Source organism: Spea bombifrons, chromosome 1 (genome assembly GCF_027358695.1).
Source record: "Spea bombifrons isolate aSpeBom1 chromosome 1, aSpeBom1.2.pri, whole genome shotgun sequence".
NCBI lineage: Eukaryota > Metazoa > Chordata > Amphibia > Anura > Pelobatidae > Spea > Spea bombifrons.
In genome coordinates, this window is record NC_071087.1 from 105,193,147 (window position 1) to 105,211,303 (window position 18,157).

Here is an 18,157-nt window from a genome sequence, read left to right on the forward strand (position 1 = left end):
GAACAAAAATGAGTGGAAAACACCATGTGGACTAAATTAATACTTGATAAGTCACCTGTCTCTGAGATATTCAAACTTGGGGTGCGAGGCTTTCCAAATATGTGCCACCGTACTTTTGGATCACTTATCTAGGCTTGTAATGAAGGCCAAAAATTACACAACAAACCCTCACTGTAAGCACAAAATATGGCTGTATGTGATATTACTGCACTGGCTCACAGGAAAATCTCTCACAAAAGGAAAATCCAGCCAACACAAAAGACTCATGAATTTTACAAGGCAGCAGATTCTCCTGAGGTTGATTTAGCAACACTCCTCTTTAAATGGATTTTGTAAAAAAAAAAAATTGTACAGGGACAGCTGGTGTATGCCAGGATGCCCAATTGCAGGGCTCGATAAACCCCCAAAAATCACTTCTTGGAGCCTAGGGTTTTGCAGGACAGGGGGAGCAGTGGGCGCTCAAGGTTAGGTGCACAGCACTCATCTGTTCAGTAATGGAAGCACCCAGTGGGGTCACATAATGTGCATTTTGTGACCCCCACATTAGTAGAGGGGCACCAGCCCGGCAGCTCACACAGAGTGCGGGCTGTAGTGAAGACAGGTCTCTGCAAGGTAATAGGGAGAGGGGGGGTAGTGTGTGTGTACTGTAGTGTTGGAGTCAGTGCATGTGTGTGTATATGTATAACGCTAGAGTGTTACAGCAAGTGTGTATATTTTATGCATATACTGTATATGTAAAGCTAGTGTCTGCCTATGTATAGTGTCAGTGAGTGTGTATGTGTTAGTGTTTGATAATGTGTGTATGAGTGCGATGAATGTATAAGCGTATGGTGTGTATATGTCAGCATGTGTGTGTTGCTGTAAGGTGTTGGTGAGCATATGAGTGGCATGGGCGTGTGTTACTGTATGGTGTTTAAGTGTGTAAGTATATGTTAGTGTATGGCGTTAGCATGAGTATTACTTTTTGTTGTGGTTGTGTGGGTGGGTCTTGGTGTCAAATGTTATCGTGCGTAGCAGTATAAGTGTTGGAGCGTCAGGGGTGAGCCTAGGGTTAGTGGTGCCAGAGAGACAGAGAAGAGAAGCCATTTAATGTTTTTAGCAACTTTTTAGGTATTGATTTATCAATAATATAATGTATAATGTATCAGTGTTTTTACTAATTTTACTATCAATTCTTTATTACATAGATAACTATTGATATTTATCCCAAAAATATTTAATGTATTGATCAATAATTTCTTATTCAATAAAATCTTATTTTATTACACAGATTTTGTGAGATATCTTTCTTGATTATCTTTATAATGGGACTTATTTCTTAATTAACTTTTGGCTGGTTCCTAGTTCCAAACCAAATTTGTCAACCCCTGCCCAAGAATAGAGCAGACCTCTCTGTGCCAGCTATGTGGCACAGTATGGAATCTAGAAGAGGTATCAAAATTATTTTTATGAGCCAACAAGTTTTCTAAGCCTTTGCTTAAAGGTACTGTGCAATTTTACTTGGGGAGCTATCTCATACTGTGCTATTTGTTAACAGTTTACTCAGATGAAATCACATTGGAGAGATATTTCATTCTTTAATTGTTTTCTCAAATTAACTCATATATTGATAAAGTAAGACACGGTCCTTACATTCTTGAAAAGCTTCCCATGGTAGTCAGCGGATGTGCAGCCAAGTTGCTCTATAGCTTTTGAGTCTTCATTTAATCCCGATACCGATGCAGAAAAGAGGTGGCATAGCAAATTCTTTTAAAAGAAAAAAAAAATAGAAAATATTATAATAAGATCATTTTGTCTCCTGATCAGACACTTCTCCAATTACTATCGTCTGTGGTAGTATTGTGGTCTTATTTTGTCTTGCATTTCATCCTGTAAACTCAAAAAAGGTTATACAAAACACAGGAAAATATTTCAAAAGGCCTGCATTGACTTTCAAATTTAAGGCTCTCAAAGTGGTTAATCTTTTAGCATACTATGATTAACAAATATGTCCAATAACAAGAAATTACGTAAAGGTTTGGGATAACACAAATTCAGAAAACCTGCAACATAAGGACACAAACCTTATAGGACCCAAACCAAAAGTGCACAAAGCTTATGTTCCCTGCAGCTAACTGGAAACAATACAGCTATAGGACTGCCTATATCACTTTATATTTCACTCTTTCCTTTTTTTATATATATTTATATCAGTTAATATGATAAACTTGGGAGTAATTAATAAGATATAATAGCGCACCTTAATATATATTTTAATACATGATGAAAACATATACCAGTGTTGTGAAATGAACATAAATATATAGGGGGGGGGGACACAAATATCTATTTCCATTAAATCCAAAGAAATTACAGCAGAGATGGATTATAAGAAAAGTCACATTTCAGGTGAAAAAAGGGTTTTTTTTGAAAGTAGCCGTCATACTACACAGAAAAAGGCCAGTAAACTCTAACTATGGTAAATTTATAAGGAACTTTATAAAGTATTAGGGAACTAAATCTCTAACAGTCATTCAATGAATAGCAAAAAAGAAAAAGAGAGGTCGTATTAGGATGTAGTGTAATAAATTTGTCGGGAGACATAGGATATACTTACCTACCTGATACCTTAGGGGCTAGGATTTCGGTTGCACTAGTTTGGTGGAGGGTAGTGATTTCCCTCTTTTTTCTGCACTATTACCTCATACTAGGGATGATTTGATTTTCCCACTACGTTCTGTATTAATTTCATTTTATTGAATTTTGAATAAACAGAGATGTAACCATTTTTCTTTTTGCTATTTTTTTTTGGATAGCCATCATACTATTCTGATGAGCAGCCACAAGGGGGCAGCAAACCGATGCGTTTAGTGGCACTGTGAAATTGTTAATGCTGCTTAACAATGATGACGTCCATTTAACAATGATATCGGTTTTAGACACGCAGATTTTAGATTTGTCTGATTACTCAGCACAAACTACAACAAATGCACAGAATACAAATCAAACTGAACCTGTCCAATGTGACCTGGAGTGTTCCCTAACTCCACACAATAATAAACTACTAGAACTGAACACTGTTGAACAAAAAAGGACCTGTTAGGAGGCTATGGTTGGCAGCTAATGTGGAACTATCAAATACACAGGACAATTACCACACTTTAACCCTTTCACATAAGCATTACTATATATATACACAAATCAGTGATTGCAAGAAAAGGGGGCACTTTACTTTACCGATGGGTGCTAGATAAACAGCCTTCCAGCATAAGTGGTAGAAGTCAATACAACAAGATTTACACATGTAATCATGTATGAGACATATACAAGGTAATTCTAAACATGACAAGCCCAAGGGTTGAATATGGTCTGAGGTTTTTACATCGGGAAGATATGGGCAGACTAAGTTGGCCAAATGATTCTTATCTGTCATCAAATTCTATGTGTGGGAAGGGGCTCTGGCAATTATTTGAGCTACGATATAAAGCTGCAGAACCACCCTTCTGTAAGAGAAAATTGCCTTACATAAAATCATGTGGATATTGTTTTTAAAAATGCATTAGTGGCATTAAATGTTATCTTTCGCGCATAAGTAAACTATTATGCAAACCTTGATTATATGAAAAGTAAGGTTTGGACAATCCTTATTTTAAGGACCTCTGACTCTCTAGTTTTAGATTATGGCCTCTTGTTTTTAACATTTTTCCTCCTCCTGAAATAAACTTCTTTCCTGCAGTTTGTTAAAATAAAAATATAAATGTTTTTATGATACCTCCTCTCTCCTTCTTTGAGATCCTTTAGTCTTTCACGATCATTTTTAGCCTGCAAGCCATTTAAGGCTTTAGTAGCCCCCTCTGGACTCTCTCCAACATGTCAATACTCTTCTGGCAATGGGGTCTCGAGAACTGTTCAAAATACTCTAGGTGAGGTCAGACCAGAGATCCGTAAAGCGGCAGAGCCACTTTTCTCTTTCTGCCACTAATATCGATCTATACAACCCAGCACCCCGCTTGCTTTTTCTTATGCATTATTGCAATGCCTGTTTGAGTTTAAGTAGAAATAATAAGTTCCAAGTCTTCTGTTGCCACTAACAGAACATTGCCCCCAATGCCATATACTGCCTTAGGATTCTTACGCTCCACAGTCTACTACTGTGTCTATTAATATTACACCCCCCCACCCACAAACACACTAAAAAAATACAAGAACTTTTTACTACATGTTAAAATTCCTTAGTCACATGGTACAAAAAGAAAAAAAAAATGTGATGGAAAGTGAACAACAAAAATAGCGCCATAGGGGACCACAGTCAACAGGCTGGCATTTCAAAGATTGCTCTATGTCACCTACCCTAGTGCTCTTTGTTAATCCGCAAAAACCAGAGTGACGTGTCAGAATGTACCGCTTAATAGGTACACAAAGAAATTCCATTGTACACCTATATTCAGAAATTAGAAACATTGATTTGGAATATTTAGCTTTATAAGCCACCCATATTTAGCCCAAGGAATGCAAATGTTTGCCGTTCAATATCAAGGTAACTGTTTAAAGCAGTTTCCTTGTTGGACCTGTAGAGGGCAGGATTGGTTCTCCTGAGGTTACAAACAACAATTTGTAATTTATGACTTGTAACAACTACGGTATGAGTAACGGTTAGCGTTTTTTTTTTTTAAATAAAATATTTAACATAACTTGAGGATGTTGCAACAAAGTGCTTGACTTTACAAAGCAAAGAAAAAGGATATAACTTCAAAACAAGAATCACTTGGAAGATCAATGCATAGTGATGCCCGTTAACTGAAATCTTGATTAATAATATGGAATAAATGGAAATCACTGTAATTAAAATAGACAAATATTGTTTCTTGTCTTATTTAAAAGGAAACCAATGTTCTGGAAACGCAAATATTTTTCTATATTCCTTTCAGGTCCTTGGTTAACCACAATGAACCAAAGGTTGCAACTGGAAAGTGCCAAAAATACTACGTGGGGTGAGGGAACGTCATTTGTGTTACCGTATAGCTTTTTGTGGATTGTAGCTTATTTTTGTGCAATCCAGTGTTGGTAGGATAGAAAAAAGGTATATGGTGCTGCTACTGTGGCTTAGGACCACACAACTTCTTGGTGGAAGAGTTCCAGGTTACATCTACGAGTCACGCTCAGCACCGGTACAAAGCTTAGATCATGCGGGTATGATATCCATCAAGTTTACGTGTGGCCAATCACCAAAGGGTTATTTAAAGTTAAGCATTAAATCCTTAGGTTTTATTAGATTTATTCATTATATTTGATTAAATGTGAAAATGACAAAACCAAAAATGTGTAACAGCTCCCAATCAGAGACAGGGCTACCAAATCTGCTGACACGACCTTAGTCATACTTCTCTAAACGCCGAATCTGGACTGCTACAAAGGACGCCCTGTGATGAGGAAAAGTAGAAACCTACAAATATGATATTTCCTCTTCTTGGATGCTAATATTGGCAATGGCTGCTTCTGCTGACAATTGAACAGATTTACACCAAAGGGAAATGCAATACCTTTGGCAGATATTTTTTATTATTATTATTATTTTTTTTTTTTTTTGCAATACATGCCTAGAAATTCCAAACCTTCAAAGTAATGCAGAGCAGACACCCTACAGCAGAGAAATACTTATAAGTGACTTGTGGTTGAAATACACTCCACTGCCCAATGCCAAAAACAAACCACTGATATTATTAAATATTTTTTTTTTATCAAACATTTCCACGCAATAGTAATTTTCTTTAGTCTGTATTTTGTTTTGTAATATGGAAGTAATAGAATTCTTATTATGTACAGTGTATTGGGACATAAACCTATTTCAGCTTGGGAGAGGCTGCTTTTCCTAGGATGATGTTTTGGTAGTTTTCCCAGTTTGATGCAGGGACATAATTAGAAACCACAGGACCCAGTGCAAAAATTGCCCCGGGACCCCACCCAAACTCGTCAGGGTTTCCCCCCTTCTGGCAAACATATGTAAACACACATCCTCATATTCACTAACACACATGTACACATTCATTCTAACACACTCCATCTCACTCCACTTACACATACCATGCCCACACACACAAATACATATACACACACATCTACACATACATACACATTCATGCTCACACACACAGTAACACAACCATGCTCATCTCTCATCGCTCCTGCAGCTTGCTATCCGGTTGCTCACAAACTAAGGGCAGCCTTGTTTAACCGCGGGGTCACGTGACTCCAACACGTTCCTGTCTCCCCGTGCCGGTTTAAAATAATTTAGAAAGACCGCTCTGCTCCATGCCGGAAGGGACCTAAGTCAGAAGGACCCTCATTCATTCACAAAAGGAGCTTGCCTATAGTTATTCGACCATATACATTAGGTCTAGCTTAACAGCAGGAAGGCTACACTGGTGATGGATCAAAAGCCTCTAAATAAATTGTGAGTGCTGGAACAAGGTACACTGTTCTCAATCTCCCTGTTTAGTCTATACAAGAGCAATGCACGTTATTTCATAGTTTGAAAGTTTGGTCGTTCTCCATCTACACCAAAATAGTCACAGAAGCATTCATATGGAAAGGTACACAATGTTCTTGTTCATTAAATAACTCAGCACTGGCTCTGGTTGCAAGTAGTTGAAGACGTTTATTATTCATGATAAACCAGTGAAGCACTAAATTGGGCTCATAGTAATACCAATTGTTGGAGTACAGGTATGATTTTAAAAGTGAGAGTAGGTATTGTATGTTTTATTTATTTGCATTGGTTTCTAACGTGATTCAGCTTAAAAAAAACAATGTCACTTTGGTACATCCAATCTAGCCCGCTAAACACGTCTTTGTCAGCACCCCTATTTAATATGAAATGAAAACAAACAATAAAAACCAGAGTTCCCCATATCACATGCTATGTAAATACTTTGAAAAGCAAAAATAAACATTTGTGTGTAATTTAGCAATCCCACCGCATGAATAAAAAGAGACCCTGTGTGGGCCTCATTCAGTTAGCGGTAAACTCCACAGAAACGCTTGTAAAGATCTTCAGTATATCTATACATCTTTATTACAAGAGCACATTGCTGCTGCCCCAAGCCACAAAACATATGCATTTTCAGTCTGCCAAAAATCTAAGGCAGTGATCACGGTGATGTGTCCCTAAAATTTTAAGGGAAGAGTCTCCCCAATAAATAAAATACACCTAACGCAGAACATGTGTCTAGAATGGGTGGTATTAAACAAGTGATCCATACAAAACTCATCTTGCAAAATATGCTTATGAACCCTAACAAAACACAGAGTCAGGATATAATGTGCTACAAAACGTATTGAAACAGCTGCTTGAGTAATATTATCCCTTTTATCCCCTTTTGGACGTACCTTTACATCCTTAAACCCTGCTGCAAGAAGACCATTTGGAAGTACTGGTACGTCCTGACTTTGCTGCCGCTGCTCCATGCTGCTACACAGAATATCAGGCTGTCTATGGCGATTCTGGGCTCTCCCTTTGCACCCCCTGCTGGCTGATCACGATTACTGCAATCAGCACAAACAGAACAAGAAGAGGAGGAGAAAGAGAAGTAGTTTTCCCCTCTTCCAAAAACTAGAGAAAACCATAAAAAACATAAGGGACAAAAAAAAATTTGATTGGGAGAATAAAAAATGTATGAGATCCCCAAAGAGACCCAGAGCCATACTGCACTGAGAAGAGTGAAAAAACAAAAACGTAAAAATAAAAAGCGCCCCTTAGCTTTTCCACTATAAGAAAAAAAAACACCAAAAAACACTACCCCAAAGTCAATAGTATTAGAATATGTAATAAGGGGTAATATGTAAAGCATGGATGTGGCCCTCTGGAACATAAAAAAATATATATGTATGTGGGGTATGACTAATCAGATGCTTAACATAAATTGGGCCATTGTTCAGCTGTGGCACTTACAGTATAGAAGAAAATATAGTATAGGGTTTGTTTTTTAAAATCTATTTTCATTAATTATTATGTTTTTCTTTTTCTACCTCCCCTGAACACAACGATACCCATTATATATAGAAAAGGGGGCTCATGGTTTAACAAACATATGGTAAACAGGACAAGAAATATTTTAGTCCTTTGGTTCTGAACACTGGCCTGAAGGGGTTACTACTTAAATAATATTGCCTCTGTTATATGATTATTTTTTTTTAAAACAGTTTAAAAGAAACTGGAAGTGCTAGTATTTTATCAATTTTCATGCGTTACATGTACAAATTACTAAATGTCCTCCTGGCATCCATTTACTATTATGTTCTTCACTGACGCTATTATACCAACGGGAAACAAAAAAATAGGAATGGGCATGCTACGTGAGATGCGATCACCAGATACAAGTTTACCCCAGGTCAGCTCTCGCTACACGCAGCTTAAGAAAAATAAAATTACACAGATACAGAGCAAGAGTAAAAGAGATTAAAGATCGGCATAGGAAATGATTTATTTCCTGGTAGTACAGACGGGATGTAGAATTTACACACGGGAGGCTGGGTTGACACTGAATAATGTTCCTGACAGCCTTACTAAAACAGAATGCATATTAAAAGTACTTTGGGAACTTGAACTTTTTTTTTTGTGTGAGTTTGAACGGTTCGGCGTGAGACAATGTTTATGTACTTGTGTGTAGCCTCTCACTCACTCTTGGGAATCCCTTTCATTTTCTATGGCCACATTAAGATTAAATTGCACACATTCTCATTACGACAGGATTGTGTATATTCGTAGAGCGCTACACCACTCGAAGAGATTAACTAAGAACGGTCGTAATCAAAGTATCGTTTTTAACTCTGCAAAACAAAAACCTAAATTAACATGAAAAAAGCCTCTTTGTTCTTTCTTTTCAAACTATCCAAAATAATTTACATGCACATAGGGAAACCTAGAGTTAAAGAAAATGAACAAAAAAAAAAAAACGGTTGTTTTTTTCAGGAAGGAAAACATGGATCACTGTGTGGAACACTCTTTTCTCCAGAAATCGGTTTTAAAAAGCACTGTGGCAAGAGGAAAAAAGGCTGGATTTTTTTCAGACTGTGACCACCCACATTATGGGAAGCAGTATGATTAAAGGGAGTTCTGTGCTCCAATATCTGCCAGCACAGTCTGCTCCATGGCGTAATTATTATATTTGCAGTCTTCGCATAATCTGTTGCATGTGTTGGGACAAGTCTCTCCCTACGTTGCCCTGCCTGAATACCACAAGGCTAGGCAGGCAAACAACATTTAATTGGATTACAGGGTTGGAAAGCTCTACCTTGTAGGTTTAATTCAAAGTGTATATACGGTATAGATTCTAAAAAGCATGCTAAAGGCTTCTAACGTGAGAGATGGTGGGAGGGAGAATAACCACATCTTCTTTCTAATGAACTGGTCTAGTTCTTTGCCCCTCCTGATCCCCCCGTCAAATAATGAGGCAAGTCATTAACTTAGGTCTTAAAAGGCCTGAAACCATGTAAGTTGTGGTTTAAGAATGCACCAGGAGAACAGTAAAAACAGTCAAATGCATCTGTCACTTTGTTAAGAGATTACCCAAATTGAACATTATTGATTAACCCATGGATTTACAATTTCAATACTTTTTCCTGTAATGGTTTTAAGGATTCTTGTAAAAAGAAAAGTAAGGGGGTGGTGTGCAGCCCTGGCACTAATAAAAGAACGTGCGCATGCTTGTAATGAAAAACAGCACACAGTACAAATAAATAAATAAAAGGAAAATGGCATTTAGGTGCACACCAGAGCTTCTGCATGTTTAATAGTATGATTTATCACTGTAGACAGAAAAAAAAAACACGAGCAAAGCAGGCCAACGGTAACAGCATAACTACAGGCACATTATTATATACACAGATATTAATGCCTCTAACAAATCAACATGTACAAAACTTGTTAAAGACGACCTCTCAAAACAAGTGATACAGGTACACTTTGGAGAAATACATACCATCCTAGCCATATTTTCATATTGTTGGCGTTTACACGCTAGGACAGTTTCATCTACCAGGTCTATATGAAGGGAATTTTATTCAGTGACAATTATTGAAAGGTGGCAGCAGAGACATGGAACCAATGATTACACACCTTATGTGTTTCAAGCTACACAAAGATCTTAATTGTGTAAGTGATACGGCTGAGATGCCAAAGGGTGACAAGACAGGCGTAAGTCCACCCAGTTGAGTTACCTAGCAGTGTGTCAAGTGTAAATCAGCTGGCACAGACGGTGTGGTTTTCTTATGTCAAAAGTTATTGAAAGTTGTCTCACTGGTTGAACTATGCATTATGCCATTCACGACCAATGACATACGTCAACAAAAGATGTCCCCAGAAGTACCTGGTACACCATCAGTAATAAAAGTCCCACATTGCCAAGACAGCGAGGATACCAATGTAGCTGCCTACACCAAACCCCCTGCAGCTCTTGTGGAGTGCAGCAGTCCAAGGAAGGAAAATCGGTGAACTGGCGACAGGGTCATGGACGGCCAGGGCTAATCGATGCACGTGGGAGGGCGAAGGCTGGTCTGTGTGGTCAAATCCAACAGATGAGCTACTGTAGCTCAAATTGCTGAAAAAAGTTGATGGTGGATAGAAAGGTGTCCCTACACACAGTTCTTCGCAGTTTGTTGCGTATGGGGCCAGTCGGGGTGCCCATGCTGACCCTTGTCCACCGCCGAAAGCACCTACAATGAATCGCATTGGATGTGATCAGTGTGATGCTTTGGGCAATGTTCTGCTGGGAAAACCTGGGTCCTGCCATTCATGTAGATGTCACTTTGACCTAACTATTGTTGGAGACCATGTACACCCTTTGATGGCATTGGCCTCTTTCAGCAGGATAATGCGCCCCAGCCACAAAGCAAAAATAATTCAGGAATGTTTGAGGAACACAACAACGAGTTCAGTGTTGACTTGGCCTTCAAATTCCCCAGATCTCAATTCAGTCAAGCGTTGGTGGGATGTGCTGGACAAACAAGTCCGATCCATGGAAGCCCCACCTCGCAAACTAACATGACTTAAAGCATCTGCTACTAGTGTCTTGGTGCCAGACACCACAGCATGTCTTCAGAAGTCTAGTGGAGTCCATGCTTCTATGGGGCAGGGCTGTTTTGGTGGAAGTGGGATCTACACAATATAAGACAGGTCGTCATAATGTTATGGCTGATCGGTGTATGGTGGTTTTCAAATCAAGACAAGTTAGGTTTTCACATTTATACTAGTACTGGATAATTTATGTATCTGCAGAACTGTGAATAAATGTGTTTTTAAAATCTAATTTCTAATATTTATCTATCTAGCATTTTCTCAGAAAAAAACAATGTCTCACATTGAATATGTTAGATTTTTTTTTTTTTTTTTAAAGCCTTACTTGTGTGAGTAAACGAAATGAGCAAAAACACGAATTTACATGCACAGAAAGCTGCCAGGGGTGGTGCATTGTAATGCATAGTAAATTAGGGAAGCTGAAACCACAACTTTCCTGCAAACTCTTCCTCCAACCCAAGCACTTCTGAATAAACCACTCTATATGTATGCCGGATCAATACAGAAGATGGAACTGTTATACCCCAGTCAGGCAAAACTTCCAGGCACAAGTACACTGTGCCAAAAGCAGTGTACATAACTAATTATATATATATCTACTACTCTCTTTCGTTGCATTCTAAGTGCTACTTATTTTACCACATCAACAATGTTTCAGCCTGACAAATAATAACATTATCACGTTTAGACAACATACATTTGTCATCAAGAGATATGAAATGCCCAAAATGAATCAACTACCAAATAAGGTATCACCATAGTAAATTTATATAATAAAAGTTAGGTGTCTAGTTGACCTAAATATTTCTTTAAGATGGAAAGTTTTATCTGAAACCAATGGAGGAACTGGAAATTCCTCTGTCACCAATGAATTTGCAGATCATCCTCGACTATGATTGTCCTCGAATAGCACCAGCTTGTGACTAAACACCTAAGACCAAGATATAATTCTGATTATGTTAGTTTTATGACCGACAGACTTGTGAAAAGGGCAAACCATATACTGAGCCCAAACACGGTGACCGTAAACACCTGCATAAGAAAGATATTACCATATTCAAGACAAAACAAAAAAGTTTGTATCTTAAAACATCCCTTCAAACGAGTGTCTTATTAACCTATCATTATTGCAGAAACAACACAGATTGAAGATCTAATTGCCACATTGAACATAGACAGAATTTATAAGACTTGTGAATGAATGTGCACAGTTCATAAATAATCATTCCTTCACTACTGTTATGTAGTCACGCAGCCTTTATAAAAATGGGTGAGAAGACGGGAAAGAACGTAACAACAACATATCGATTAACTCATACTAGTTGTGCCCCATTGACGTTCATTATGAATAACATTTTCATCTTCGGGATAACACATTTTATAATGGTATACACATTTGGGTACCAGTGTATGTATGCAAATGCTCATTGAAACGATAAATGTTTTACATATTAATGTATGAATGATGGCAACAACAAATCAGATTTTATAGCATATTGGTGTAGTTTATAAAATGGAAAAGCATTACCTCTTACCCAAATATAATAGACACTTTGTAGAAAAAACCCCACTTAATCATAGATTTTCCTCGTTTGCATTGTGCTTTCTGCTGTTTATGTGGAGATAAAGCAACACCACACGCAAAGCATTCCATCTGTTATTGGCTCACACCCTGGGCACTTCTTACCTCCCACGAACTGTTACTTCAGCGTTAATGGAAAGTTATGGGGGGCTTGGGCAAAAATGTGTTTGAGCTGGTTGGTACCACAATATTTATACAGTGTTGGAATGCTCTTGATGGTGCCAGGAATTTCCCCCAATAGATCAACTCCCACTGCTATGGTTTATGAAAATTTCTTTGGTTTACACTGAGGAAATAATAAATATTAACACTTTCCCTCCAGGTGTATCCTACCTAACATAAACACCAATATATTTACGCAAAGTGCTGTATAATTACTTAAAAGTCTGCAAATAAAACAAATGCATACCATTTGCTTATCTGGCAGAAGAGGGATTGTGTGCACTCCAGTGACTCGTATTGTTTTCTTCAGTTGTGGCTCCAGCTCTTTATATAATGTCTGATCACAAAAAAAACTTTATAGGTTACCTCTTCTAGGATATTTTTGATAACAAAGAATTAGTGACACACGGAATTATTTGCCGACATGTGGCTATACTATCCTCTGTTACAAACACAACGTTATAACATTAAGACTAAATTATAATGTCCTTACACATACCCCTGCTGCACTATTATTTTTTTAAAAAAAACATATTTCAAATTACAGGATTTTATTTACATTGCCTGATAAATTATTTTTACTTCAATGTCATCTGGTTTTCCTTCTACTTTGTAAATACACCTTAACAGCCCATTAATTATTTTTTTCTGATGCTCTGTATAGAACAAACGCATATTCATATGAGTTCAAACAAAGCAGAATTAACCCCTCAAGGCCCGGGCTGTTCTTTCTTTCTTCGATTGTACCCTTCGTGACCAGAGCTGTTTTAACATTTATGTGGTGCTCATGTTTAGCTGCAATTTTCTTCTCTCTCATTTAGTGTAGCCACATAAGTTACATTATGTTTTTTTTTCAGAACAAGAAGCGCTTTCTTTAGATAATAAAATAATTTAATTAGATAATAAAATATAGTGAAACTTTTTTTTTTTTTAAACTCTTTTTCTTGTCTCGTCACTCGTCTATAAAAGCTAATGAAAAAACCTGCAAAATAAATTATTTATCCTGAGTTTAGAAAAATCCTATGTTTTTATGTTTTGGTTTTTTCTTTTTGCAAATTGTAGGGCAATAAAGTACAAGTACCATTTTGCCATTTCAAAATCTTTTTTTTTTTTTTTTTATGTGGTAATCTTGCCTCCATGTCCTATTTGAGACATCTTTGAACCTGGCAAATTCAATTTACTCCATCAAACCATATATTTTTGAAAACAAGACACCCTAGGGTTTTTCAAATGGTGGTACTTTAATCTTTTCCTTGCACTAATTCTACCACCAGCCTTTGTCAAAATTTCGGGGGTTTTGTTTTTTTGTATACACATTGCACTTCAGGTATGAGTTTATAGCTTCGGGTACATGCCATGGTCAAACAACATCCCAATATGTGTTCAGCAAAATCCGCTGGGTGCAGTGATGCCACCAACGCATGGGTTTGTCTGTTTTTTTAGGGTAAAAGGCCAATTTAGAATGTTACCATCTGGTAGACAGGACATAAGTAGTATATAACATAACAATTTGACTTACAGCAACAACAGGTGAGGAGGTCCCTGCTCAAACAAGCTTCTCAGTGCAGTCACAGTGCGCCCTGGGGTTGTTTTTGGTGTTGCTGAATGCCTTGCTATAGAGGCAGTTCAGTGACACCATTTAAGCCCTTTTAAATCACTCGTCTGCTGCCATATTACATATGGTGGACTTGATGCCCCGGGGAGGGGCCAACAGACACTGCTATGGTTCTCTTTGTTGCTAAATGCCTCTACATTGAGGCATTACAGCAATACCGCTTAAGCGAAGAAAACCATCTTAGATTGCTTTCTAAATTTATTTAATGCCAGGCACATCATCCATCCTTATGGATTTAATCCATGGTCCCTTTAAATATTCACCGTGTCCCTTTTGCAAATGCATGGGGGATTTTTCAACTGAGCATATCTTCTCGAACATGATACACTTGCCTCCAGTCAGTTTTGGTGCTGGGCGTCCAACACCGGACCCCCATGCTCTTGACTACCAGAGTTGGAGGGTCGCAGCTAAAACATCACTTGTTTTTGTGGTAGAATAGAAAATATAAAACACATTAGCAAAGGTGTGTTTTTCTTCGGTTTATACCTCATTAAGCATTTTTGTCTATACCAATACATAAAAAAGATAAAATTACAAATAAGAAAATAGCATGTTTTGGTTTACTATGCATACATTCAAGGAGTATATCCTATATATATTTTGATGGGGAGAAGAAAGAGAGAGAGAAAAAAGATTGCACCCTTAAATTACCAAACTTATTTAAAATATAGTTGAATAGGGAAAAAGTCAAGGTGATCGTTAAAAAAAAACAGGTCATCCGGAGAACATCACTAAAATGTCAAACATCCTGTTTTTAATTGGCAGTAAATAATTTCATCTGGTCTGCTAAAGCAAAGAAAGTTTCTGCAAAATGCCATACACCATCCAGGGTCAAAATGGACAAACCCCTATGAAAATAAATCACACGCTCATACAGATACCGTCCTTTATTTGCCAAAACATTGGACTGAATCAGCCCTTCTTTCCCATTCTTCTTTAGTACCATTGATAGTCTATACTGATGTGTGAATGTTGTGTGCTGTTAACTGCTTGCATACTATGTATACTTTTGCTCTACGTAAAATGCTGCAAGCTTATGATAGCGCTAGGGCTGCAAATAACGATTATTTTCATAATCGATTAGTTGGCCGATTATTTTTTCGATTAATCGGATAAAAAAATGTAAATTTTTAATTTATTTAAAATAATTTAATAAAGTAACGTAGGATGTTAAAAACAAATGGCAGAATAAAAAAACTTTGATAAAAATGCAGTTCTTGTTTTTATTTCCCAACCTGCCCCCCAGTTATGCACATTTGAGCCCAGGCTTGCCACACTGCCTCCCAGACATGCCACACTGCCCTCCCAGACATGCCACACTGACCTCCCAGACATGCCACACTGCCCCCCCCAGACATGCCACACTGCCCCCCCAGACATGCCACACTGCCCCCCCAGACATGCCTTATATACCCCAATATGCCTTATACTCCCTGATATGTAACTCCATCCACCCCAGGTATGCCGTATACCCCCCTGATATGCCATAGTGCACTCATAGATTTGCAGACTTAAATTAACCCATTAACTATAACTGCCCCTAAATTAACCCTAAACACCCCTTTAACTATAACTGCCCCTAAATTCACCCTAAACCCCCATCAACCACAACTGCCCCTAAATTAATCCTAAACACCCCATCAACCACAACTGTCCCTAATTTAACCCTGAAGACCCCATCAAACACAACTGCCCCTAAATTAACCCTAAACACCCCATTAGCTATAACTGCCCCTAAATTAACCCCTACCTCCCCTAACTTTCAGCAGCTTTTTATACTCACGTTAGATGAGTGTCACAGCCATGTGGACGCCACAGGGAAATGGGCGGAGACAATCAACTGGCCCCGCCTCTTCCTTCCTGTCCCTCCCTGCAGTCACTGCCAATTGGCCCCGCCCCTTTCTTTCTCCGGCAGTGATTGCAGGGAGGGACTGGTAAGTAGGAACTGCTGCTGTGAGTCACAAACGGATTATAAAACGAGGGGTGTTTTTCAGAGCGTTTGCTCTGAAAAAACCCTCATTTTATAATCAATAAAAATCGATTAGTTGTTGCAACCCTAGATTGCGCTATATAAATCAATTCATAATAACGTGGCTTCGCGTACATGGCTATTTTGTGAAGTACTAGGAATGTAAATATGCATCAAGTCTTAACCTTGAAATAAAAAAAAAATATATTTCTATTAACTATAAATAGAAGGTTAAGAAGACTGAATGACACTCACACATATGCTAAAGAAGCACCAAATACCTCTAACCATAATAAAATATTGCCATTGCAACTTCAACCTTTACTAATATATTCTATATACATGACTATAAGTATTTCTTAATGTTTTTACTTTACACATAAAATGTGCAAGAAAAAACCATGAAGAAAATAAAAGCAGAAAATAACCAAGCAGTGATCCTCTATGTTAATAGTTACATATTTTACCTTAAAATACCAAACTGGCTCACCAAATACGCAGAAGCCCGGGGAGGTCAATCACAAGCATCCAACATTTGTACAAACACAAAAATCAAAAAGGTCAGTGCATAAAAAAAGTTTAGCATTCAAATAATCAAACTGATGCATCTGAACAGCTTTGGTCAACTTATATAATACAGTTGTCCGTTTACATAATACAAATCATGATACAAACCTGCCTTAATTGGGTATGTAATTCATCTACTTCATGCATGGAAAAAGATAAATAAAATATTGTATGAAAGCAAACAAAGATACCAACTAGGGGGCCGTAGACCTATCATAGTTGGGGAGAGGAAAACCCAAGTCAAAATTGACAACATATAATATTTTATACTGATACAGAAGGAGAAGAGTGGGATGCCCTTCCAAGCTTACTGGGAAACAGAACCTTAAGAATGGCGTTTTATTTATGAAAAAAAATCAGGAAGAATACCAAGTATAATGGACCCAATACGTTCGAAACAGCTTTCTGCATTTTCACCAAATTGCCAAACATGTGAAAGTCTAATGGAATCAAACACCTAACGCTTTTCTTCACAAGCACAGATGTGTGATAAAGCCGGGGACGGAACAACTTTCCGTCACTTACAGCGTTCTTATTCCAGGTCAAAGGTCGTTTTGTGGGTGAGAAGTAAGGAGAAGCACATTAACGGGGCTGTCTAAACTACATCTGGCCAAAGAATAAATAATCAATTTTCAGCATCTACAGCATTCTCAATAGTGTACATACAATATATACTTACTATGCAAATAGAAAATGTTCTATTTACAAGAAACATCTACTCATGCTTCTATGTATTCCACAGAGCAATCCAACAAAACAACTAATCAACTTTTACATGTGGCTGGACTAGCAGATGCTTTTTTACGAGTTTTAATTGTTCACAGTCCTCAGAGGAAGGAAATTGTTAATCACCTGCAGGCCAGAACCAACAAAGCTTAAATTAACCTTCCAAACATTAAATGCTCCCAATATAAGTCCTGGGTGAAAGGGTTAATCTTTTTACAAGGCAATGTGGGTTGAAATATCCCCACTTTGTTTTTCTTCTAACCTGATGAAGGCATTGGTCCCCACCTGTTCCAGTAAGGCAGGCAAAGGATTCCTAATTGTTACGCACCAACAAGAGAGGTATGAAATACGAACATGTCCAAGGAAGCCAAAAAAACCCTAGATTAATCTCGCAAAGTCTCCCGTCATCATAACGGTTGATCATGATTCTCACAAAACAGTACGTATGTGGGTTTTCCCCATCTCTGGTCTAAGGTCACCTGCACC

The 18,157-nt window shown here is 37.8% G+C and overlaps 1 protein-coding gene across 2 annotated transcripts in view; it reads right to left on the reverse strand.

Annotated features, from left to right (window-relative positions):
- Positions 1-18,157, reverse strand: part of FANCC (FA complementation group C) — a 53,854-nt gene that overhangs the window by 23,834 nt on the left and 11,863 nt on the right. For both annotated transcript variants that reach the window (XM_053467455.1, XM_053467462.1), the window contains one exon: positions 1,633-1,746. In XM_053467455.1, the coding sequence (XP_053323430.1) occupies positions 1,633-1,746 (114 nt within the window). The remainder of the gene's footprint in view (positions 1-1,632; positions 1,747-18,157) is intronic.